Source organism: Apteryx rowi, unplaced genomic scaffold (genome assembly GCF_003343035.1).
Source record: "Apteryx rowi isolate R43461 unplaced genomic scaffold, aptRow1 scaffold_14, whole genome shotgun sequence".
NCBI lineage: Eukaryota > Metazoa > Chordata > Aves > Apterygiformes > Apterygidae > Apteryx > Apteryx rowi.
Genome location: NW_020447641.1, coordinates 2,525,275 through 2,551,236, shown reverse-complemented (window position 1 = coordinate 2,551,236; position 25,962 = coordinate 2,525,275). Strand labels below are relative to the sequence as shown.

At 48.8% G+C, this 25,962-nt stretch overlaps 1 protein-coding gene across 1 annotated transcript in view; it reads right to left on the bottom strand.

Moving 5' to 3' along the window:
• Positions 1–15,388: 15,388 nt before the first annotated feature.
• GFI1 (growth factor independent 1 transcriptional repressor) overlaps positions 15,389–25,962 on the bottom strand; it is a 14,519-nt gene continuing 3,945 nt past the window's right edge. The window contains exons 2-6 of the mRNA XM_026057587.1: positions 25,729–25,935; positions 20,682–21,097; positions 20,454–20,591; positions 18,874–19,039; positions 15,389–16,756 (exon numbers count right to left, since the gene is read on the bottom strand). Of these exons, the coding sequence (XP_025913372.1) occupies positions 16,578–16,756; positions 18,874–19,039; positions 20,454–20,591; positions 20,682–21,097; positions 25,729–25,935 (1,106 nt within the window). The 3' untranslated portion in view covers positions 15,389–16,577. The remainder of the gene's footprint in view (positions 16,757–18,873; positions 19,040–20,453; positions 20,592–20,681; positions 21,098–25,728; positions 25,936–25,962) is intronic.

The following is a 25,962-nucleotide window of genomic DNA, read 5'->3' as shown; positions in this document are numbered from 1 at the left end:
TATCAGTTAGTAATTTCAGCATCAATTTCAAAGCTGTTTCCAAAGATGGGTAACCCCTTTTCACAGAAAAGGAAAGTGAAAGGGTAGTGGAGTGACTCAGCCAGGCACGTGGACCGTGTCTGCAGCAGCGCCAGAAATAGCATCTCAGCTCCCAGTACCCAGACAGCCGGCCCAGGGACGAAAACTGCCTTTCACTGACATCGATAGCCAACATCCCACCGTTCTGCAAAGGAAAAATCCCTTTCAGGTAGAACATGCATTTTAAGATCAAAACATACGCTTGCATTCTTGGTGATGTGTGCTGTTGGACGTCCTTTGCACTTTTGTCTAATAATTTAAATTAGTTATAGAGTGAACTGAAATAATCTCCAGCCTACCCAGGGCTGAAAGAAAAAGGAGTTGGTGTAACACATTTTTCCACATCTGTTGCCAAATGTCTTTGTCTTGGTGTTGCTGATGCTCTAAACCTACCCCACACCAAATAAAAGTGCTAGGCTGAATTGGGTCAGATTTTCATAAGTGTTCCCCACCAGATTTGGGTCATGTTTGCAGATATGCCCATTGTAACCTTTAGACTTAACCTTTAGGCTTGATTTTCAAAATGATTAAGTATGTTGAGGCCAGGCACTTTAAAGTAAGAGAGACTAAAAACAGGCCATTTGCTCTGGCCTCAATTGTGAATGATGAAATCTTTGAGATATCTGGGCCACTTTTGTGTATCTTGTTGTCTGATGATAGCTTCTTCGCTGGACAGAAAGGTTAAGATGAGGCTACAGATGCAGGAGGGGAGCAGAGGGGTAGGACAGGGCGAGGTGGGAAATGGTTGGGMTCCGCGGACCTTCAGGCCAGGAGTGGAGCAGGGATGGAGGGTCTGAGCCCCTGGCTGAGCACTGCTGGTGGCAGCCACCAAACAACAAACTAGTGGAAAAAAAACTAGAGAAATCTTTAAAAGGGGCTGGTAGTTGGCAGAGGACACCAAAGCACATGGGGCAGTGAGCTGGTAAGGAGGGAAGGTCAGTGTTTCACAGCGATCCAAATCACGTGGTCACAAAATGCATTTTAGCATAGCCAGGTCAGAGAGAATCAACCTGGGAGAAAAGCAAGCAAGCTCTTGGCRTAGGATGAGCATCTGCCTCTGAAAGCAATGGCCAAGACTAGGATGGGGAGTCAGCCTGAATAACCATTTCCCCTTGAACGCTCGGTACAAATGCAGCAATTGTATTTTTAGCATCCGCATCTTTTTATCAATGCTGCCTACTACTTCTCTCTGCACACACGCTTCTTTAAGTACAGTCGCAATTACAATAGAAGAATCTCCAGGAAATCAGCACGGGCATCGCAGATCTGTGAAACTGTTACAGATCCAAGCCATGGTGCAGATATAAAATAAAGTGTTGTGTGGGAAATAACTATTTCCACACTATGTTATTCAATCACAGTGGCCCACTCTCATGTAGCTTTCTGAACTCCAGGCAGTTTGCACAAAGGTTAAGGTTTGACATTGCAGGACATCATAAGCGCTTCATCCTCTGTCCTCTAGTGAGAGCCGCAATAAACGATCAATAATACAAGAGAAACATAGAACCTTACTTCATCCTTTTCCAGGGTGGAAGCACTGAAAACACGCTTTTTTGACACGAATGCTTATTCTGAGGTGTTCATTACCAGGCTTTCCAGTAAAATAGCCATAGGCAAGAAAACACTTAATTTGACCATTACATTAGGCTTCCTAAAGCCACACTGAGGCACAAGTTTGAGTGCAGGCACAAGAAAATCTCKTCAAACCTCTAATGGACTAACAGAATGATATTTCTGTCAATATGCAAAATTGTGATGAGGTTCTGTGGTACATAAGCCTGCATAAAGCACAGTTATTTAGTGCTTTAGGATTTTTTTTTAACTAGTATGACTTTTGTGCTAGTTTATGCAAAGTATGCCTCTAAGAATGAAACAGATTGAGACAGAACTTAATGCCTTGTTCAGAACAGCACAATTCACGACTGTACTCAAAAGTCACTCCTCTGCTTAGATTTAGGTATTACTTCAACAGAGATATTTACCTCTAGAAAGTAGTATTCTCCAAAACACTCAGTTCTACAGATCCGCAACTATGGGTTTTGCTGACTTATTGCTGCCAGACATCTGTTATTTCTGCAGTACAGGGTAGGTGTACCTCAAGACCTTCAGCGTTATTAGCATCATACAAACATCACTGGATCTGTAGATGTTTGTGCTGTTTTTTAATTACAACTTTCCAATTCTAACAGGAGTGATATAATAATTCACTTGTAATTCCTAAAATAGGAAACTTTCAAATAGACAGTTTTCCCACAGAAAGATACTCACCCTCCCTTTAACRCGCACAGGGCTAAACTATTGTCTTCCGAACTGGCTATCGCTGTTTTTCACTGCAGGGTTCCTCGTCCTCACTTTCTGCTTGCACACAGATGTCATGTATTTGGCTATCAGAAATATTCTCACTGTTCAGAGAGGGGCACAGGGCACACGCCGCGGCCGTGACACTGCCACCCCGCGATGCAGCAGGCGTCCGGCCTGGCCRTAGCGAGCCGCGCGGCCCCCCACGCCGGCTCTGCCCTGCCCCACGCGTGCCGTCCGCGCAGCTGAGCATGGCCTCGTCAATGTGGGCCTCCCGGCTTATGTTTTAAGACGATGGGAAAATGCCATTTACAGGCTTTGGTCAGTAGATATTAAGATCCTAATTCAGAAGAAAAACACATTCCTGATTGCTTTGGTTTTTAAGAATGTCAGTYGAGCCCCTCTCCATTGGGACTACCAGTTCGAGGGTTTATACCGACACTACGAATCCGCCATGGTTTGGCGCTGCCCATTAATATCACAACGACTATTTAAGGTTTCCACTGTGCCCACGAGTGAAGGGGTTCCCTATAAAGCTTCCTGCCGCTCCCACCTACGTACCTGTCAACCCTTGCCGCCAGCGAGGCAGGGACCATACAGAAAGCCACCTTCCTTGCTGCCCTCTTCCGAGTGCCCCCGGAGCAGACGAGCCCCGAGCAGCGACTGCATCCCCGGGCTGAAGGGCAGCAGCCTGCGCTCCTGCACTCAGGGCCCGTATAGTGATGGATGGGCACAAGCAGCATTGGCAGCACTTGCATTTCCGCAAGGCACTTGCCTTTGCAACCTTAAACATGTGTCACTTGTCAAGTTTTGGCCAGGCAACGAGGCGGGGGCCCCAAAACCCGAAACAGAAGAGCTCTCACGCGGCAGCGAGGCGCTTGTGCAGCCAGGCCCTGTTCCTCCCTCCAGCACAGATGCTTGCTGTCCCTGCTCGCTCCCAATTCCAGGGTCCTTGTCCAGGTTTCAGGGACTCCTTGTTTTAACTTACCCTTGGCCCCCTGCGCTCCAGTTCCCCCTACACCTGCATGAGGCAGTTTGTCCCACCTGTCTCCTCCAGGCACTCAGGGTGCCGAGCCCACGGGAGGAGGAAGGGGGGATCCTGGAGGTAGCCTGCCTGCTCTCGCCTCTGCCTCCTGGATGCAAGGAGCAATTTTAAAGGAATTTAGCTGCAGACATCTTGAGAGTCTCCACCAAACCTGTATGAATTGTGGGTTTATAACTTGCAAAAGACCCTGCAGCTGGATAGAAGTAGAACCCTGATACCAAACTCAAAATCTTTGCTACAGCCTTGATCCCCATGTCCTGGAGCAATGCAAGAGCACTGGAATCGCAGTTTGCAAGTTTGCCTTGGGAATCCCAGTTTGCAAGAGCAAACTGGAATGAAGTACCAACCAAGCAGGCATCAGAGACCCTCGGTCTGTGCTGGTACCAAGTCCATAGATGCAGATAGTTGAGCTGCCATTCCCTGGCACACAGCTGTGAGTCACAGCTTTGCTCCAGGGAGGGATGCAACAAACCCAGCAGCTCTGTCTTTGCCCAGACACCACTCGCAGGCATCAAGGCAGAGGTAACTGGCAGGGTCATTAAGGAAAATCCCGTGCTCCCTCACTCCAGCACTTTGTGCCTGCTCTGCCCAGGTATGGGTCCCGTTTTCCCTGTCACACTCCTTGAGGTGAAGGAATAAAGCACCCAAATCAGAGCAGCAGCTTGCGCAGTATGAACTCTTTCAGGCGCTTTTCCCCTCTGAGGGCAAAGCATTCCTGCGGGGACCTCCAAATGGGAGCGGGGAGAAAGGAAGACATCCCACGCAGAGTGCCACGAGGGGGAACTACAGTTTCGCAAAGAGCAGGACGCAGAGCCAAAGCAGCGTTTCCCCACGGCCTCATTCTCAGAGGCTGCTGAACCACAGTGACTGCCTGAAACCCAAGCAAACACCAGTGTCAAAGTTCAAGCACCAACGTAAGAGACCTATCCTGCTAGCCTGACCGAATTATAGGCAGATGAGAACAGGGTCTGTAATACTAATCATTAGGCAACTTTTAAATATACAGTGTTCTCCTATAGTCTTAACATACAGCGGTCACCACAAGTAACTTCTCTTAGCATGCAATGACTGTTGAGTCCCATGCAAGAAATAAAGTGGGCACAGAATAATTCTGCTACAAAAAAGGGAGAGCAGATTCTCCCAGCCATGCCGTGTGCCTTGTGCTATGTGGACCAGCCTGCACCCCAGAGTGTTTGAGCATGGTGAAATCCCGCTGTTAGCGGACTCCTGCCACACTGTCACCTCCCCTTTCCGCCCAGTTCAGCTTCTGATCATGGAGGGGTTAATCCTTCACCCTGGGTTAAATGCTTTGTGGCAGCATTGGTTATGCCAGCTTTTATATTTCTAGTTGAATGTAATGAGTTTCAGATTGACCACAATTTGGTGTGCTGCTATTAAGTGTCAGTTCTTTCTCCAGAAGGGCTGCAAGAGCAGCTCTTAGTGTTACGTTAGTTCCCAGCCCAGAGAAGGAGCACGGTGAAAAACAGATGCTGCCATGAGCACAAGCCCAGTGTGTGCTGAGCCACGCAGAGCTGCAGAGGAAGTGCTGGAGATAAGAGCAACACTTACTGACCCRGCGTTTCCAGTAGTCAGCACTGACCAGGAAACAACCGTTTTTTCCCCCAGGAGACTGATCTGTGCCAAATTTAGCCAGCAGAAACACTCCACCAGCATCAGTGAGATTCTCTGGATTGCTCTTGTTATGGCAGTTAGACATAGTCYGAGTATTATTTACTGGGTTATGGAGGTACAGATAGCTTCAATTCAGTTTAGAGCACAGAGTACTCAGGTATACCCTAAAGATGACAGATTAGATGTAGGTCATTCAACAGTCAGCTTGTTGCTGTTTGATTTCAGTTAAAATAAAAAAATCTGTTACATGCAAGTCAGCTCCTAAATGCTCCTGAGGCAATGGGAGTTTGCCTACATGCAGAACTATCTACATACCAAAAAAGAAACTAAAGATTTGACCTTTGTTTACCCAAGCAGTTCTCTACTGACCAAAAGGCAAGTCAGAGTTTAATCAGACTTCTAGGATTGATTCAGCTCTGAATTAGGCCAAACTCCACAATTCAACTGTAAGCACCACATGCGTGTCACTAGGAAGCCTACATAAAACTTGCAATAGCACGAGGCACCCACAAGTCACACAAAACAAGCAGTTTGGTGCAAAAGCCTGGAGCACGGTAGCAGGCACTGATTTATTCACCGCCTCCRCTCCAGCGCGGGCAGCTCAGCTGTGAAAATCTCTTCTGCGCCTCGCTGCCCGCGGGGAATGCCCAGCGGGCTGGCAAGGAGGGTGTGCGGGCAGCCCGGCCCCTCGCAGCACCGCGGATGAGTCAGTCCTGCCTGCACAAGCGCACAGCACCCTGGCGAAGGGCAACCTCAAACCAGCCCCAACAGCAGCCCGGCTGAGTGGGCAGTGTTAGACACCTGCCACCAAGCCCCGGGTGAACGTCCCTTTGCCCACATGTTGCTTCAAGCCCAATCCTCGACAAGGGCACTTTTCCCTTTAATTGAGGGCTCTCTTTGTAATACCTTGGGCAAATATTGACTCTGAGATCCAAGAGACTGAAAATATTTGGTTTGTACCAGATGTGTTGCACATACATACATCTATATATATGCATGTATCTTTGAAACATTAGCTGAAGGAATGATTTGGAAAAATAAAATTTCTAGGTGGACATGTTTACCCTTCAAGGTTGTTTGCACTGCGCTCAGCTCCCGAGCAGCGAGCGCGAAGGTCTTAACCACAGGAAGAGAGCCGGTCGCAAGGGCTGCGGCGCACGGCGCAACCGCGGGCGAGCACGTGCGCTCCCACGCGCGCCCCGGCCCACGCGGCAGCTGGGGGCTGAAGGTTATCTGTGCACACGTTCGTGAGTCCTTGCGTTCCCGCCCCGAGGAGACCCGAAAGGCTTGTTGGGTGAGGAAGGAGTCACCGAGCTCCGCGCTTCAGGCCGGGCTCTCCAGAGCACCGGGCCGGCTTCTCACCGGCGCTCGGCTCCGTTTCCCCGGCTCTCCGCTGGGAGCCGACGGGCGCTCGGCTCTCGGAAGCGCTAGGGCTCCTCCGGCAGCCAGGTGAGGCGCTGCCCGCTCCTCTCATTTCTCTCGTCCCCTTTGATTAGGGAGAGGACAGAGTTCTGGTTAAACAAAAAAAAGAAAACCACATGCACACACACATATATATCTAAGCATAGAAACAAACAGCTTAGGTCAGAAGGCTGAAATTAATGGAGAGGGATTTTGAGAGGTTTAGGTTGTTTCAGTTTTCCAGTGTTTGGGGAGGTTTTTTTCCTTTGCCTGTCAATTCCCCTGTGCATCTACTCCCTCTCCCCCACCGAAATCATCGTTCAAGTGTGGTTTGGCAGTTGTAGAGCTTGTATTATGGGAAGTGGAGGAGGAGGGAAAGCAGCATGGGAACTAAACCAAAAGCACTTCATTTTGAGTAACATTTCGAGAACCTGTGGAGGTTCCCTTCGTCTAACAGGGAAATTTGGGGAGTGGATGGGGTTTGGGTTTTGGGGCCTGTTAGAYGGGACAGGAGCATTAACAGACATTGTTTTTCATATTTGCTAAACAAACATAGAAGCAGACAGTCAAATTTATTCAGTATATTCACAGGAAGAATCCTGGTGAAGTGCTTATGTTTTTCAAACAGCATAAGACATATACGGGGCCAAATGTAAATAATAGGTAGAAGTTTGTACAGAACAGATTTATTGTTTGAGACCACTGGACTGTAAGTTTATAGCAATGCTCTGTGATCACTCCTCTTAAAATAATCCTCCGAGTACACAGCACATCCCAGCCAGTACTTGAGAAGTACAAGACTAAGATTTTGCCAAGTCTTTTCCCCCTAGTGAATCTCTGCATCTGATACACAACCGCGCCCTGACAACCGAGGCGCTCATGCCTTCGGAGCAGTCACCAGATATCGCCCAGAGCAGCACGCACRGGCAGGCCGAACTGACCACCCGTGATGGGCTTCCTCCCAGTCCCACTTAAAATCTGAGGTGTTTGGAGCTCTCCTGGTCAGGAAACACCGCTGAAAAGGCCACAGCAGCCAACCCAGGCCCCAGGTGGCACCTTATACAGGCTCTCTGTAAATAGACTTTTCCTCTGAGCCCACTGAATGGGTTTCCAGATGCACAGGTCACTCAAGGATGAGATACACATCTGATAGTCTTTTCTATCCCTACTATTTGGGGACCGATCCTAAAACCTTTACTCAGACACTAAACTTACACTGAAAACAATCCAATAACCTTTGGGAGCTGTGTGAACGTGACACCCCCCCCCCCCCAAAGGAGACTTACGAATTAGTTTCACCAAGATAATCAGCTAAATCAGCCCTGAAGAAGGAATTCAAAGCTCAGCCATACGTTTCCTTGATATTATTCCGTTATGCCACAAGCTCACTGCTGCAATGCCCAGACACTTCACAGTAGTGTGCCACAGGTTCAGAATTAGTTTTATGTTGGAGAAGCCCCTAGAAAGACACTTTTCTGTACTCATGATGAAACAGTTAAGTTCAGGCCACAGTGTCCCAGAAGCCCATAGAGTCTCCTAGCGCAGCTGTAAATCCAGAAAAGCCACCTTGAGGTTCCCCCCCAACCAAGGAAACTCTTTAGATGCACGTTAGAGTCAACATGCCTCATACCTGTGCATTGCCATCCCTCACCAACAGCATTTCCCCTTCCACCCACAAACTAAAAGCTAATTATCAATGTCTAACATGGTCTTAGCACCGGTTGACCACGTGAGTTCAGCTAGGTTTTTCTGCCTTGGGATCCAAGTACGTATTTGAGTTCTCCATCACCCCAGGCACATTGAGGCGCTTCCCTCTCACGGCGTTGGGGCTTTCCTTTGGAGGAACCGGACCACTCCAGCACCTCTGTGTGAAGCCTCGGCCTGACTCGTCTGGCCACGGCGGCCGGTAGCCCGGGCCGGATGAGAACAGCACTTGCCACACACACGTTTTCTCTGAAGTATCAGCGTGGAGTTTCCTCCTCCACCTCTTTGTCAATCACTGTTACAACACACAACCTAGCACCACAGTTAGCAAGATGTGCAATTACCCTACTCGAAATTTCTTTTTCGAGTTTACAGAAGTGCAGACACACATGTGCTCCCAGCTCAGCGTCCTAGCAGGTTTCTCTGTGCCACAGACGTGTGCAATTAAACACGATCTCCCACGGGCCGTAGCTTTTTCATATTGATACCATCTCCCCCACAACCCCGGCTCCTTAGCCCTGACAAGCCTATACACAAAGGGACGTTTTAGTTTGTTTTTGCACTACGGAAGCAGACTTCAGTCTTCTGGGCATTAAATAAAGCTGTTAAGTCAGATTCTCAGTCACCTGAAGACTGCTTTGTACTAAGCTAACAATAAGAAGAACCTTTGAAAGGCCCTTTATACCGCCAGGCAGGGAATTAGGCCCATTTCACACTCGTTGGGGTTGGTAAAATACTTTGTTATGCTGTGAACAGCACGAGCCCTCCCTGGAGCCAGGCGCAGGGCCGGGGCAGCTGCCACGTGGACGCGATCGGGGACCCTGCCGTGCCCCCAGGCCACCACCGCGGCTGTGCTCGCAGGGCGCCTTGGCCCCGCTGCCCGGGGCCGTAGGAGCGCCCTTTGGAGTGAAGGGGCTGAAGGAGCAGGAAACGGAGCCCCCAAAGCACCGGCCAGACACACGGCAGCGGGAGCAGGGCTCCGGGCCCTCCCTCGAGCTGTGCCCGCTTTGGCCAGGGGCCCCACGCAGGAGCCAGCTCTTAGCAGGGGCATCTGCCACCAGCGCTTGCAGAAACACCACCTCTGCCTCGCACAGCGACGCGCGCAGCCTCGGCCTCGCACGGCGTCGGGGAGGGGGACGACGACGGCGCAGCGCCCGGTCACCCCAGAAAGGCAGCGGAGAGCAGAGAACGGCCACAGCAGCACTCGGTGCAGCTAGGAGAAAGCAATGAAACAGCTTTTGGGGTAGGAAGGGAGACTCAGAGCATTTGTTGGCTTCTGCAGATTTTGGGAAAAAGTGCAAGGAAACAAGGTTGTATTTACCTTTTATGCCCCTCAAAACAGAGCCCACAAGGCCTCCAGCACCACCAGGCCACTCTCGGCAAGAGGCGGCAGTAGCCACATGGAGACCCGACTCACCTGCTGCTGCTGGTAGCCGCAGGGAGCTTCACTGCTACCATCAGCTGCGTTACCACCACTCAGCTAACGGAGAGGGGCATTGGAGAGAGCGCAATAACACCTACGGGAATCTCGCTACCAGCAACAGGAGACACCTCACTGTAATACATGCTAATTGCTTAGTCACACTAATTAATTGTAACATTTCACCTGCTTCAGACCAGCAGCAGCTGAACCCAGCCCAGGCAGAGCAGTTGTCCATAAGAGTTACCCTTTGCTGTATGGGATCCCTAGGATTCAACAAGCTTTTTGAGTTGAGAACCACATCTCCTTACAACTTTCAGCATTTTGCAGAGAGCTCCTTGGCTCTCCAGCCACTACCGAGACCTAAAACACTAGCAAAGGGAATGATCTGACGTCCTTAACCTCGCCAGAGCATCAGTAATGAAGGCAGCAGCAGCCTTCTCCATCACACAGAGCCCCACAAAAAATTGCTCAAACATAAGATTTCAGCAACCGAACATGCAGAGAAACAAAACGGACATCCAAATGGCAAGTAGAAAAAGCCACAGTTAAAACCAAACCACAGCAGTCTCAAAAGAGAGAAGTAATAGCCAAGCATCCCCCTGTCTGAAATTATTCGATGCTCAGCAGTTGGAGGCACTTCACACTCAAACAGCCACGTGCTCCTCCAGGACTCCACGTCTGGCTGCCGTCCTCACGGAGCCGTGTAAAAGGTTTTAACAGACAGCAGTATCTAGAAGTTACTGAAGACTAGCAGAGGACAGCGCGCACCCCACGCACATAAAACCCCTTCCTCCCATGAAGGCAACCGTTCTTTTCCATCCCCTGCAAGGGTCTGTGACGCAACRTTGGCTGGGGAAAGCGGGAAGGAAGCATGCGCTGGAACATCTCCCCACTCGCCTGGGATCAAAGGAGAGGCGGCAAACGGTCTCACTATCTCGACTAGCCACAAAAATCAATCCAGAGGTTGCCAAACCCCATAGGAAACAACGTCAATGAGCCCCTCCGGAACTAGGSCCGGCTCGAAAAACGCCCCAGGAGCAAGGCTAACCAACTCCTGGGGGAGATCAGCTCACGTGCAGAGTGTCTCCACCACGGTGGAAAAGTTGCACAAGAAGGAGACATTTCTTGATGCAAAATAGAAATGGAAAAAAGTCAGGACAAACAGCTATAAATCAGCATTAATGTTAAACTATTGAAAATGCAAATAATTCCAAAACCAATGGACAACCAATACACAGAGTGCGCGGCAGACACCAGCAAAGGTCAGCCCTTTCTAGTGCAAAGCCTGGTACAGATGCACAGGAAGACCCAGCGCTTCACTCTCGGACCACGCGATCTAGGAGCGACCTGACTCACACTGAGCATTACTCAGCGCCAGCAGCAGCCGCCGGGTCCAGCAGGTCGGAGCTATTAGGCTGTCGGGCGTGCGAGCGTACGGCATGGCCACACCACCCAGCCTTTGCTATCGCTGCAGCTCAAAGAGCAGGAGCAGCTGGGTAAAGAAGATCATTTTTCACCTATTCCCTTTATTGGGGGGAGGGGGGGGTCACCCCTCCAGCCATCTATCTACATTGCTGTGATTCAGAGAGGCAAAAAGCAACAGTAGAGGCAGAGCTGACAGTCTGTGAAACTGAGAATTTAGCAGGTTTAGCAGATAACATTCCCTTCGCTTAAATCAGTGTAAGCTTATTGCTAGCGCTGGCCATTGCGAGCAATTTAGATCAAGTGAACATCTAATCTCTTCTGGACGACCATCTAATCAAATATAAGTAACGTGTTGTGGCTCTTCACAGCCATACTTAAACTTTCTTATAGAAAATTGAAAACATCTATTTAATCTGTTTCCTGGTCAGATAAATGTTCTCTCTTGAACTAGTCAGGGAGTGCAGCTTCCTGGCTCTTACACCAATACCTCTTTTTCCCCCTTTGACCTCGCCTGTTGAGTCTATCAGTGAGTTTGGGGAATGTATTATTCAGAGGGGAAAAAAAAAAGAAGAAAGAAAGTGTAAGACATAAGTAGATAGATCACATTGAAATGTCTATCACCCCAGAGGACTTCCATTTCCATCTAACGCCAGCTGTTTACATTAAAGTAACAAAATCCTGTGATGCAGAGAGCTCGGCCACTCGCTGCACTGCAGCCCCGCGAGCGCTCTTGGCCCACACCCGTCCGCCCCGGCGCTGCGCTGCCCCCCAGCCGCTCAAGCGGAGGAGGAGCGCGGCATCGCCCCCGCAGCGGCATCGCCCCCGCGGCGGCAAGCGGGGCGAAAGCCGGCGGGGCGCGGCTGCATCCCCTGCGCGGTGGTGCGCAGCCAACCTGGAGATCACAAGTATGCCAGAAAGTTACCTGGACRGTATTTAAAAGGAAGAAAAACATTTCATTATCTATCACCTGATTTTCTTTCTAGGTTTGTATTATTCAATATCCTTTTGTCGTGTCATCTCTACTTTCAAAAAGAAAAAAAAAAAAAAACAGATGACAAGAAGAATATTGGAATAACCACACAAAAGTGCTTTGCTTTCATCTTATTTGAAAGATTTATCATATGCTTCAGGCTAATCTGTTAGGCAATATTACTCTAACAATGTGTGGCCAGCATGTTTATAATGTACAAAACATTTTCTGCCAGATTTACGAGCTCTGTCTATGTACAGCCCATATATTGTGTATATTACCCACTGCGGCTCAGGAGACTTTCTGAGACTCATGTGTCTTTTTTTATTATTATTTGGACTGATTAGGCAGCCAAAGACATGGGTAGGTATCCAATGCATTTTCAGAAGYGGCTGAAGCTTTAGGTGCCTATATCTCTTTTTAAATCTGGTTGCATCACTTTACATCCTTATAATGCATTACAGATATTTACATGCCTTAAATCCATTTAGGTTGCTTTATTACTCAGAGGARAATACACTGGAAATAACCACTATCCTACCGTCCTTAAAAAAAGAAAAAAGTTACCTTTGGCACTCTCGGAAGACACCTCCGTTACAGGTGACGATGTGCCGGCCAGCCAGGACGCGGCTTGGCAGTGGAGGGGAGTCTAAGGAGGGAAAATCTCTGGAATTTTAGCTGCCTGCAGCTGCCTCATGCATAAGGTCCCTGCCGGAGGAGCACTGCATTGACTCACATGCATATTTCAGTACTTTTCTAAATCAGAATTCCCTCAAAGGGCGGCATGCTGAGCTCTATTTCACTATTACATTTAGAGTAAGTCCCAAATCCTAAATAAAGGCCAAATCCATTCCTGATGTGAACGGGGATTATGCTGGAGATGAATTTGACACAACTGACCTGTTTTTTTCCTCTCCCTTAAGGAAGGAAAACGGAGAAGATTGAGGAGCGCTCCTTTATCAACGTGCAACAGCAGCGCAGCTTGCGGATACGCAGTTGCATGAGTCTCGCAATCGTGCACCCAGGGGTTATTCTAGAAACCTCTTCCTCCCTCCCCGTCAACTGCAACAAGAGTTTTGCTTGAGGAAGGAGCGAGCCCTGGCAGAGCTGGTCGCTCGCCTGTGTTGCAATATCCAATCTGAGTGTCACTATCTGCTTTTGGAAACTGGCCGTAGAGAAAGCACAGATGATGTTTGCATATTTTAATTTTAAACATCTCTGCCGGGCATAAGGATGGAACCTAATAAGTTGCTTTGTTTCTGCCTCATGAATTAATTCAGCCTGCTAACTGATTTGGATAAAGCATTTTGACTCCAACTCACCCATTTGTTTCCTGGGCGAGCAGAACGACTTTTGGGGGCCAATTCACAAGTTCAGTAACTTGCCAGGAGAAATACTTCTATAATATCTAGAAGGGACAGACTTTTTTTTTTTTTTAAACCCACTTGTTCCATCCATGTCTTTTAAATCAATCAGATAAATTCACCTTGTTTTTCAATGCCCTGAATCCTGATAGCTCTGCACACTTGATAGGTAATTTAATCATGGTTGGTGTGGATGAACACAAGCTCAAATTAGCTCCTGAAAGGCTTAGTCGTCTTTTAGATAGCTCTGCCTTTCCACTTTTATGCAGGAACTGAGCTTCACCAACTGGCTAGCTAGAGGCGTTATTAAAAATTTACGGAGAGAAACAAAGGTGTGCTCCAGCGTCTCGCCTTTCCCTTTCTACGGTTACCGCGGCAGACAAAAGGTGCGGGYGCTTCATGAATAATGGGTCACGTCATATGCATAATGCATTCGTAACTGCACCAAGCAATAGCGCCGAGAAAGATGTTTCCAATCTTCAGACTCCGCTGCACCCTCTCAGTAGCCTGTTCTGATTCTCCCCAGATAGATTTGTTTTTTCCTCCTCCCGTTCACGCCAAACGGCCGACCTTGAAACCGTGGCTTCTCCCGGACTCGGCGGCGTTTCGCCCAGACAAGGGCAGGCGGACGGGGACCTGCGGGACAGGGAACCCAAATCCCGGCTCTATCCCTCCACGGGGCGGCTTCGAGAGGGTTTGGGGACCCAAATAACGACTGGATAAACCCCATGGCCCGCTCACTCCAGCCACGGCAACAGCTTGCCCGTAAAATAGCTATAAAACATCACCCCAGCAGCGGCCCAGGCCTACCTGCGCCACCGCTCGCTCCTCGGCCGGCGCCTGCTGCACGGCCGCCGCCTCCCCGGCCTGTGCCAGCTGCCCCCGATTGCCACTGAGCTCCCTCCGCTGGTGGGCACTAATTAACCCGGCAGAAGGGGCAGCAGGGCCGCCCCCGGCAGCTCCCCCGTGCCGCCCCCACGCTGACTGCTGTGATTTTGTGCCACCTCTGGGGCGTGCGAGCCGTGGTCTCGGTCAGCCCTCCGCGGCAGCGTGTGGGCAGCGGGGCCTGCGCTGGTCGCCCCTGCAAGACGAGGGCTGCGGCTAACGCTCTCGGATGTGCCCGACAGCAGGAGCGGCGGGAGGCGATGCGCGGCCGCGCCGGCCCTCGCGGCCCAGCCCGGTGCCCGGGAGCCCGGCGTGGGGCACTCGCCCCCGTTGCTGTTCCAGCTGTTTCATATTCTTGCATGAAGCGATTAAATATTCATCAGGTTAGAGAGAGGGAGGCGCAGGCAGCAATAGCTGTAACCCGCTGCTTGGGGCACTCGCCAGCCCGCGGAGGGGCCTGCACTCCAGACCCTGCCTCCCTGCGTGACAAAAGTTTGCATACAGAATAAAAGCGCAAACCAAGCTGGAAACAGAGCATACATCCACGTGGGCACGCAGGGTTATGCGCACAGCTAAAGCCCAGGCTCCTGTGCTGGGCTCTGCTGGGAGCAGGACACAGGACCCTGCTGCCTTGCTCCTGCCTCCCTTGGTGCGGCTGCGGCTGCCAGCTGGAGCAAGCCTTGCTCCCAGGGCGGGCGGGCAGGCAACGGCGATGCTGCGAGTCCCAACGCACCTGCGTATAAATGAGGCACCTGCTGCTCAGGTGGCCCTGCAAACTCCCAGGCACCGACATTTAATCTTGCAGGACACTCAGGTGCTTCCTGCACTGAGTGGAGAACTGTGACAGTCTAATTTTCAGATGCAGGCACTTAAATGGCTGTTCCACCTCTAAATCCTTTTATGGTGATAATTCTAAATACCGTATTCCCCAGTCTTCAAAAGTGTTAAGCATTTTAACTGAAATCAACGGGAGTCAGACACATAAACATGACATTTGCGCTCTTTAATCGCCAGAGCCATGTGAAGGTTCTGCTTGCCTGCATTCCCTCTGCGAACACTGTGGCCCTGACAATGTTTAGAAATGGTGCAGAGTTATAAAGGCTGAAGTTCGCAGGCATGTTGAAGCTACATATGAAATAAAAATCACTCTGGATGATCCTCAATACTTTATTAATTTAAAACATTATTCCAATAAATATGTACCAATAAACATAAGACACTCCATAAAATCTAAATAAGGACATTTACAAACCTGTCAACAAAGTAAAAACAACATTTTTTTTTTTTTTTTTACTGAGGTACATGCAGGGTCATTTAAGGCAAATTCAATCAATTATACTTTTATAATGATTCCTGCCCACCTCAGGTAAGTTTCCCTTTAAAAATTAAAAATTAAAAAATAAAAACAAATATACAAATAAGCCTATTGGGTAGCTATTTCCCAGTTATTTATAACAAGCCCAGAGTGTGGAAGCCAATGGTTGCCCTGGACAGACAGTCTGTGCCCTCGCTGTGCTCCTGCTCTCCTCAGCCAGGATGAGATGATTTTTGGATGGGTTTCTAGTTATAAGGCATAACTCTGTGCTTTGGCTTATCCAGTCAAGTCTTTCACAAACTTCTCTTTCCCCAGTGGATGTAGCAAGAAGTAATTTCCCCATGCCTCAAACACACTCACACATCCAGGCCTTGCACAGACAGAGAGACAGCTCTGGAAGGATCAAAGGGCCTCCCTCTGTCAATGCAACTCCTGATTTATGCCAGAATAAGTGAGAGCAGGATCAGGCCCAAGCTGGTCTCTTGGCTTCAAAAGCAACAAGATACCCAACTGCACAGTTCAGTCCTCTATTCCAAGTCTTCCTGACAGGAAACCAAGAGTGAAGCCATTCAGCACTGAAACTCAACAAAGGCAAGCACTCCCTACACCATTTACTGACTGCTGTGTAACTATCATGTAAACACTGTTACACCCATGTTTCCCTCCAAGGTAATCCGAGATACTGAAAACTCGAGGGGTTTCAGCTTGGCCATGGGTAAAAGATTTTCCGCTCACATATATTTGGTAGCTTATCCATATTTGGAGTATCAGGCTTCATGTCTCAAAGGTTTATTTTCCAGTGTTATTTCAGAAAGAGAGAGGGAGAGAGAGAGAAACCCCAGCCTTTAATTTCCGCTTTCACAGTCATTCAGGTTGAGCTTTCAATGCGTGGCCCTGTTCTCTTCTTTTCTCTCTAAGCTCCTGGCCAGAAAGGTAATGCCAGGGTCTGTGCTACAGACAGGGCTCAGGTTGAGCGGGGAAGCCAAGGGAGTCTGTTCTCATAGTGTTGTAGGCGCTTTCCGTATTGCAGCTGGGACTCATTTCAGGCCGTGCTGTGTCTCCCGGTGTCTCCGTAAATCCACCTTTCTTTGGAAGCCTTTGCCACACAGATCACAGCCAAAGGGCTTGAAGCCTGTGTGCTTCCGACTGTGGGTGATGAGGTTGGAGCTCTGACTGAAGGCCTTTCCACACACCTGACACTTGTGGGGCTTCTCACCTGCAGGGAGAAGATGGGAGGAGGAGAGAAAGAGAGGGTGTGAAAAAGGCAACATGCTGCTTAGGCATGCAGAACAAACAGGAAATACACTCTGGGCCTCAGAGCTAATCAAAGCGATTCCTCTAATCACCAAGCAAGTCGTTCTTACTAAAAAACATGCAGTGGGGAGCCCCAAAGCATTAGCTGGGCCTTCTCTGCAGCTGAGCAGGCCTGGGCCTGGCAGTACCAGCATTGTCTCAGCCTAGTCCCGGGAGCAGCGTGAAGTGCAAAGTGCTCCCAGGACGCCTTAACTTGTGAACGTGTTGCTATTTGGCTGCGTGGGCTCTATGTGGTTCAAACTGGCTTTGTGTCCTAGAAACATGAGAAATCCTTGGAAAGAGCCCAGGCCATGCTGACTGCCCAATATTATTATGGCATCACCATGAGGGCAGGTGGGATAGATAGATGGCAGCTGTTAAGCTGGACCCAGTGAGCCAGGGCCTGTCCCCAAGGGAAGTAAGAGGTCCCTGAGTGAACGATGAAGGGCAGGGTTCATCCGGAGATCCACTCTTCTCTCCATTCCCCACCCTGAAATGCCAGCGGGGTCACCCTGAGCCAACCCTGAAGTCCTTCTGCAGACAAATAAAGTGAATGGGAATAAATCCAGCGTCTGAACTTCTACAGAGTGGTCAGTGGCAAAACTCACACTGGCACCCACGGGGGCAGATCTCAGTGCATTTTCACATTGTTTATTACCAAATAATGGATAAAAGGGAACCCCAACCACAGAACACATGTGTCTTTCCAAGCTTGATTTCAGAGTGGCTTTGCACCTGCAGAGCCCACTGACTTCAGCTGGAGCAACAAGTGCTCTTTGTGCATTTGAAGATCATTTTTTTAAAAACATAAGATAATATAAAATGTGTTGGAGGCTTAGTTCACAAGAATACGTTGCATATGAAAGGGATTCTAATTCAGTTAAGGACCTGGTTTTATATTAGAAATTTAAAAGTCCAGGGGCAGTTTCTGATCTCATACCAAAATAGTATTTTTGTCTAATTCAGAATTTGGCTGAAATTTTACTTCATCAAGCCTCATCTGAAAAAGTTACCAGACAAATACTTTTTGTTTAATTTCCTAAATAGTTCTGTTTCATCCAGCAAACATCTGGTGGAGAGCCTTTATAAGTTACCTTTATTTTTCACTGCTTATAATCTAGAAAAATCAAATACTTCACACCAAGTAGTGCTACTTATAATGCTATCTTTCTTACATATTGGTTATTTTGATACTCCTCCCTTGATATCTGCTACCGGTCACTGTCAGGAAACAAGATTTTGGTCACCTGAACCTTGGCTTTGACCAGTAGAGTTATTTTGTGCCTACAAATGTTTCTGTATCTCACAGAGGTCATGCATTTCTCATTACTTTAAAAGTCAATAGTGCTGGTTTGAAAGGCATGATTTACTTTTAAAGATCTCTGATAAACCTGCTTTTTCACTGAACAGTATTTTAAAAACAATTTCCTTCAGTGATTCACCTGTACTTTATTGTTTCCATGTTTATTACTGACAGCGAAACTTGGTAACTCCGCACCTCTCCTTCCATTCTGTATCAAACTGCAGCCATTTGCTTGGAAGGTCCGGGTGGAAGCGCAGACAATCAATCTCTGAACAAATATTTAGACTAAGAGTTGGACCCTGGGCACTCCAGTTTAGTGTTTGATCTAGAGGAGGAGGCTCCTGTGGTTCCTATTGTAAACTGGCAGGGCCGGCAAAAGATGCTGCACTCAAATTCACCTGTCATTTTCCAGGGACAATCAAGGCCACATGAATATAATACTCTACAAATCATACAGAAAAGGCCTTTGAATAAACAATGGTGGATCCTATTAAGGAAACATTGATTGGATTGCGAGGATTTTGGTTATTTAGCAGCTGTGGTTCATGAAACCACATTCAAATCGTCCTCCTTTGTACAAGTAGAGCTCAGAAGGTGCAAACTGCAGCAAGGCAGTGAGAGACACGGGGAGATGCATGTACTGTCCCAGCTGAGGAGGAACGGACTGCTGCAGAGAGACCTCCCCAGAGACCAGCCCCCCGCAGTCAGCACCAAACACCAGCATCTGCAGCACTGACCTGTATGAATGAAGGTGTGTTTCTTCATATCAGATTTCTGGTGGAAACGCTTCCCACAGTACTGACAGGGATAGGGCCGGGTGTCCGAGTGGATGAGAAGGTGGGTGGACAGGGTGGAAGATCTCTTAAAACTCTTGCCACAAATCTTACAATCAAAGCTGCGTTCCTGCAGAGAGGAGCCCAAACACACGCATGTTACACCAGGCCAGAGACCCTACCGCAGGAAACCACCAGGCAGCACATTGGTGTTGCCTCTTTTGCTCTAGGAAGCACTTTTTCCTCTCCAGAGAGCTGGACTGGCCTGAGGAGACACTAACTCAGGCATGACAGTGCCACATGGTTAAAAAGACAGCGCACCCTCTCCTGGTGCTGTGCCCCACTCCCCGCAGAGATTTAACAGAATGGCCCTTCCTGCCAGCAGGAACAGCCAGGCAGGAACAGCCCCGACCAGGCAGAGCCTGCTTGCACCTTTCAACAAGGGCTCTCAAGGCATTATCATTCCACTGGGAACCCAACAGCCACAGCCTAAAGCATCCAGGAAAAAAAACTTTTCGACAAATCAAGCTAAATGCATTAAGACTTTGCTGTCTCCCCCTCCTGTCCCTCACACACTCCTTTCCTCATCACTCTCTTCCACCATAAACTCATCTCTTCCTTCCGTCCTTCAGCTCCCATCACACTTTCCTCTTCCTGCTATGCTTTCACACAAATCATCTTAGTTTATTTGGCTTTTTTTGCACTCTCCCAGAAATGTTCTCCTCTCCATGGCTTTAATATGCAGTGCTGCTCTTTTCACCACCATTTAATGAGTGATGAGATATTTCCCTTCATTGTGTGCTCTGCCGTTGCACACTCATGCCCTTGTAAATAAAAAATAGTTAGCAAACAAACAGCACTGTAACTCTATCCTCCCAAAGCCAATCTGAGGAAGGAAGATTTGCCAGGCCAAGTGGGTGGGTGAAGGGGAAATATGGCACAATATCAGCAGGTGGAAAATCTTACAAATCCTCCTACCAAAATTAACTACCATATTCTTTTGGTGTGTGACTCAGAGTGCGTCGAGACGGGTGAAGTCTGTGCTCTGTACCTGCCTGGGCGTTCAGATGTTCCCTGCATAGACACAGTGACTACAAACAAGGGAAGATTCACCTCTTTGGGGGCAGGGGAGGAGAAGGAGTGAGGAGACCTGGGTCAAAGGAAAGCACAGTGAGCTTCTTAAGCTGTGCTTAAAAAAGTCCACACCCTCACTACAATTTCCAGCCCTGAGAGTAAAATTTTATTATTTATTATCTGTCACTTCTAGAGTGCCAAAAGTGCCCATTGCTTAATACAGACATGCACAATGTCTGGGCAATGGAAACAAAGCCTGTGATCTTTAATTTGTTGCTCACTAGCTGCCCACCCTCTCCTCTGCCTGCCACTGTATTCTTTACCCACAACTGCCCACTCTGGTCCTGCAATGCTTTCCTCCTCTCCTCAGTTTAGATGCCAAGCTACTGCCCTGTGATTGCCCTCACAGCCTCTCCGGTGCCAGCCCTGGCCCTGTGCCCCTCACCCTGGCAGTCTGTCCCAGCTCTCACCTGCGAGTGCACAGCCTTGTGCTGCTCCAGGCTGACTGCGTGGCCAAAGGTCTTGCCACACATGTCACAGGCAAAGGGCCTGGTGCCGCTGTGTGAGCGGCGCACGTGCACTTCAAGGCCGTGCGGAGTGGAGAAGACCTGAGGGGAGAAAGCACACAGGGGTCAGGCTGGCCAGGGAAAAGAGCCTGGGGAAGAGTCGTACCCAGCACAGGGGAAAGCAGTCCATACCTTGCTGCACTTGACACACTTGTAAGAGCCAGTGCTGATGAGCAGCGGGCGGCACAGGAGATCCGACTCCATTTTGATGCCACCTGGCCCCTTCTCTTGCTGCAGCCCAGGCTGTGAGTCAGCATAGAGTCCCGGTGCTGCTGCTGGAGGCCTCTCGAAAAGCCCCGGGCCCGGGGAGCCGAAGTCACCGTAAAGTCCGAGGGAAGAGCTGCACTCTGCACCGTAGAGGGCCGGCTCAGAGCCTCGCTCACAGAAGAGCCCCAAGGCTGAGGTTCGCTCCAGTGTCGGGCAGGGCCTGTAGCTTTGCACAAGGTGCCTCAGGTCGGAGCCACCCAGGCTGCTCCACGCATACGGCTTGAAGGGCACCGAGAAGGGGGGGGCTTCATCCAGCGATGGGCACACAGATCGCTCCGAGGCTGCGGGAGAACAAGAGCATGGGAATTAGTGTGCTTCACAGCACACCCACCATCACGGGGCAGAGTTAGCTCAGAACCCTGACTTGCATCCAGAGGCTCCCCCCACCACAGCTGCACGTCAAGGCTGTCCCTTCATCTCTCGTGGAAGGGCATCTGCTGTATTGCACAGCAGGGTCAGTGCATCCAGTACTAACTACTCACTTGCTGCCCCAGCCAAATTATTAAAAGCAGCCACCAATTTTGTCTACCTCCATTTTGGTTGCCAAGTTGGGGACATGCTGATCTCACTGCTGAGATACTGAACAACTCAGTCTGCAACTTCCCTTGGTTTTATCTGCAGCTCCTCAGGGAAGTATATCTGTATATCCCAAACTGGGCATCAAAACTGACAGTCCAAGTGTTTAAATTCCGATGTAGATCCCACCCATCCATACTGTAGAAATGACATTACGGAGGTGCCAGAAGGAGTAAGCGTGCTGAGATTTACCCTTTCAAAAGAATTAAAAGCTGCTTGTTGCACAATGTAATGCCCAAACCTAGTCTCTGAACTTGGTGCCACAACTGTCCATAATAATACTACAGCATTATCAAAACAGAGAACAACTTTAGAGGTGCTTGGATTCCATGCCTCACTTTTCAGGAAAAAAATAATAAAAAAAATCAGTCCTCATCTGAAAGAAAATTCTAATTGTTCCAGATTCCTCTGAGCTTCCCTAAGAAAAGAAGCTGAGCGCACCCCAAACACTGAGCTTCACAAACACATTATGAAAATCATCAGTATAGGCTGCATTAAAAATTAAAGACACAAAAGGATTCCCCTGTCAGTCATAACCAAAGCGAGCTTCCACCAGGACATGCTGTGAGCTGCTCAGATGGCTTCAGCTGGCTCTAACCAGGCTCCCCCTCGGCAAGGGCATCTGACCAATACTGTGGGCATCACGAAAGGAATCGCACTTGGAGGGCCCTTAGCACGAGATGGATGCGATGGCAGGAACACAGCGTCTAAAGGCACAAATGCTCAGGAGCCCTGCATAGAGAAAAGCACAGTTGTGCTGGGAACACAAGGTACTAAGATCCCAACCGTTTCTGCCAGAGACTCTGATTAACGCTTGAGGTGCTCTACTTTCACTCCTCATCACATCAGGAAGCAGCATGGGGAGAGTCAAATGTCTCCACTGGACAAATGTATTAGTGAACCAAGGAAAAGAGGAATTAATTAATTGCTGAAGTGCTGATGCCTTCACAGAGATATTGGCCTCCCTTACAACTTAGGCTACCAGATCAACCTCCCTTACTCCAAAACTTGCACACCCACAATTGCTCTCTTGGCTCTTCTCTTTCCTGGTCAGCTTCACAGTTCCCGTGGCTTTTTCAGCCTTCAGCACAGCAAGATAACCAGGGGTGGGAGAAGGAGGGAAGCCGTGATGTGTTAGGCTATTGCTCTGGAGAGGCAGATGGTCACTGAGGGGTGAAGGAGAGAGTGGGAAGTGGGGTGAAAATGAAGCACTGAATGACTTGTCTGTTTCCTATCTTTTTCACAGTTTCAGATCTTAACAGAATCTCAAATTCTTCTATTGAAATCAGTAGTCTTTCGGTTGGAAATATATGTGCACATACCAACTGGGACATCTGAACAGAGTGATGGAATCAAATTAGCTGACATGGTGCTGAGCATGATTTTTCCTGTTCTGCACTGACTGCAAAGTTGTGGTCAACGTCACATCATCTATCTTGTGTCTTTGCAACCAGTTTCAGTGTTGCCATCTCTCACGATTTTATCGCAAGACTCAGAACTATCTTAAAGCCCCAGCTCTTGAAACTGTAAAATTTCATCAGGCCCTCAGATTTCTTTTTGTTTGCTTGTTCTTGTTGTAACTATTTTTTCCTCCTGAAAGCAACTTCTAACCCAGACTGTAAAGAAAAGCATGAAAACATAAGCCCTCAATATTTCAATACAAGAGTTAAAATATCCATCAGGTATTACTTACAGTCTTGATTTCTAAGCCAGTCCGTTGAGGGAGAAGGAAGGGAAGGCTGACCTGATTTTTGAGCCCTTGGAACCACAGATCAGCTTGCGTGCCATGTTTGTTCAGTCCCCTCGCACGCTTTGGAGACCTCACAGGCACGAGTGCAAGGTGAGCCACTCACACTGTGCATCCCAAGGGCACGCTCAAGCCATCCAAGCCCCGTACACAGCATCAAGGAGACTCGCAAACCCCACTTTCCCACTCTGCTGGGCAAGAGACACTCCTGTGTCTGCCTCTCTACAGTGTCTAGTCCTCGGGGGGTAGACAGGGAGAGAAAATCAAGTTCTCCCCTCCACTTCTTAGCAATCCTGTATAGCCCTTAAATGGATCACCCTGGGAGAACAAACATCAAGGCTCTTTTCTGAAGGTAAGGCAGGCTCAATCCAAAATGTTTCAGAACTGATTGGTACACACAAGAAAGATTCAGGTGTCCTCCTCCACAGACCACAAAACACCCTGCTCCCTGCACGACAACTCCATTATATCCAGTACAAAGGCTTCTTACAACACTGTAGCATCAATAGACTCAGGACATCCTAATACACTGCTACACAGAGCTATCAAGGTTCCTACTGTACAAGCAAACGTGTGTGATTACAGAAATACATAAAAAGTGAGGTTAAATACCAAAGTGATTTGCACTGATGGAGTCAACAAAGTATGGAGAGTGTTAACAACACTATAAAGCTATTGTGCCTGTACGTGCTCCCCTGGCTTGGCAGCCCTGCGCTCAAAGACAGACCTGAAATTTGGCTTTCGCTCCACATCAGAAGTGAAAAGGGCACAGGCTGCACGGTGCAGTGGGGGGTACTAAGTACTACTCAGTGTATCTGCCCTGTCTGAATGTGATTTAGAAACATCATTTCTCATATGCCCTTGCTGATGAAGCACAGAAACTGTGCCCCACCCAGAGACACAACCATAAAAATCCAGTATCTCACCAGTGCATCTTGCTGAAGTGACCAAGGCAGAAATTCCAGCTTCACACTGAATTTGGCAAGGCAGCTGGAAGGCAGGGATTGGGGGGGAGCTGTGGGAGGGAGCCTGACTGTCTAACCCCACTACCACTGTCTTGATCGTCAATATAACAGCACCCTCCTGACACACTGAGGTTCATTTAATGAAGCTCTTTCCTGCAAAGACTGGGAGTCCCTTACCATTCCTTTCCCCCATGAATGGGAGCAGACAGTTTCAGGATCCCTCTCCCTTGGAAAAAACTGGCTCTGGGGACGCTGCTCTCATTTTGCCAAGATTACTTCCCCAGGTAACGGGATAGTTGTCAGGGGGCTAATGAATCCTACAATAGCAGAAGAAGTGAGCAGCGGGGAGGTAAGGCACAGCAGCCCTGGTAACTACCTGCTCCATTTCATGTCCGTGTCTTTTGGACACCTCCTGAGAATGGTCTCTTTCCCCTCCAGAAATTGTAATTATTTGGAGAAGGAAGAGCAGGCCAAATTCGTTAGGCACAAAAATAAAGACATTGTTATATTTTACGCAGAAATATTAGCAAAACAAAGACGGCTGCATTCTCATGTTAGGTGCCGTCTGTCATTTGCACGTACTGAAACTGTCCCATTGCTGGCTGTAATGATACGGCTTTGTATTTTGAACGTCTGCTCAAAGGGCTTTCAGACTTCTAAAGGGGAAGAGGGTCTTTAAAAATGCTAATCCACATCATTACAATAAGCCATTGATATGCAAGGATACTATAAGGACGAAGTAGGAGAATCAGTGGAGAAACAGGACTATGTATTTGTTTGCTGGCATCTGCTGTCATTTTACAAAGCTGAGATAATTTTTCCCTTGCTAAGACAGAAATTGTTCTTTTTTTTTTCCAGCTGTCACTTTTTAACCAAGGCAGTAAAAAAATTTATATATATATATATATATATATACACATATTTTGGTTATAAAACGACAGCATTATATTTTTAAACGAGATAAGTATTCACGCCAAACTGGGGACAGCATCTCCCACTGCTCCAACCACATCAAAGGCAGGACGAGGGAGCTAGAGACAGGCGCTGCAGCCATAAGTGTGAGTTTCCTGGATTTGGGGTGTTTAAATCTGACCGCCATTATTTTCATCTGGTTTTCACAAATGCGTTTTTAGAAAAGAAAAAAAAAAGTTGGAGAGATCCTTTTTATAGACAAGACGCAAGAAATATCCTGAAAGGGAGCTCGGGAAAACGTCTAGCAGGTAGAACAAACACACAGTCAATGCTGTTTACTACAGGTATATAGATAGCCAGGGAGATATATTTACTGTCTTTAAAAACATTTTATCCCCTAAACTTCACGACAGCTGGACGCTGTAGGCAAATGCCGGGATCTTTAAAAGATAATTTAGCCTTAGTAATTAATCAGAAACCAAAAAAAAGCGATGTTCTTTGGCATCGCAAGTTTCCCACAGTCTGACTGTAACCCGCTACTCCGTTAGCGGTGGGAGATGCGCTGGAAAAGCAACCTGGGAGAGAGCACCCGAAAAGGAGTGGAAAGGACAGATTTGCCTTTTCCCAATGCGTGGGAAAAGGCAAATCTGTCCTTTCCACTCCTTTTCGATTGCGGCTCCCGGCCAAGCGACGCTGCCCGGCAGGACCCTACCTGGCGAGGCGGAGGGCGAGGGCGGTCTCCAGAAGTCCTCGAGCTCCGACACCCGGTCGCAGACGCTGCCCTCGCAGCTGGGCGCCGACTCGGAGGTGCCATCGGCGGCCTCGGCGAGGTGCGACTCCGGCGAGAAGCGGCCCCGCGGCGGCTCCGGGTCGGGCAGCACGGCGCCGCGCAGCCCGCCGGCCTCGGGGAGCTGGCTGTCTGCGGGGAGCAGCGGGCCGGGGGCGC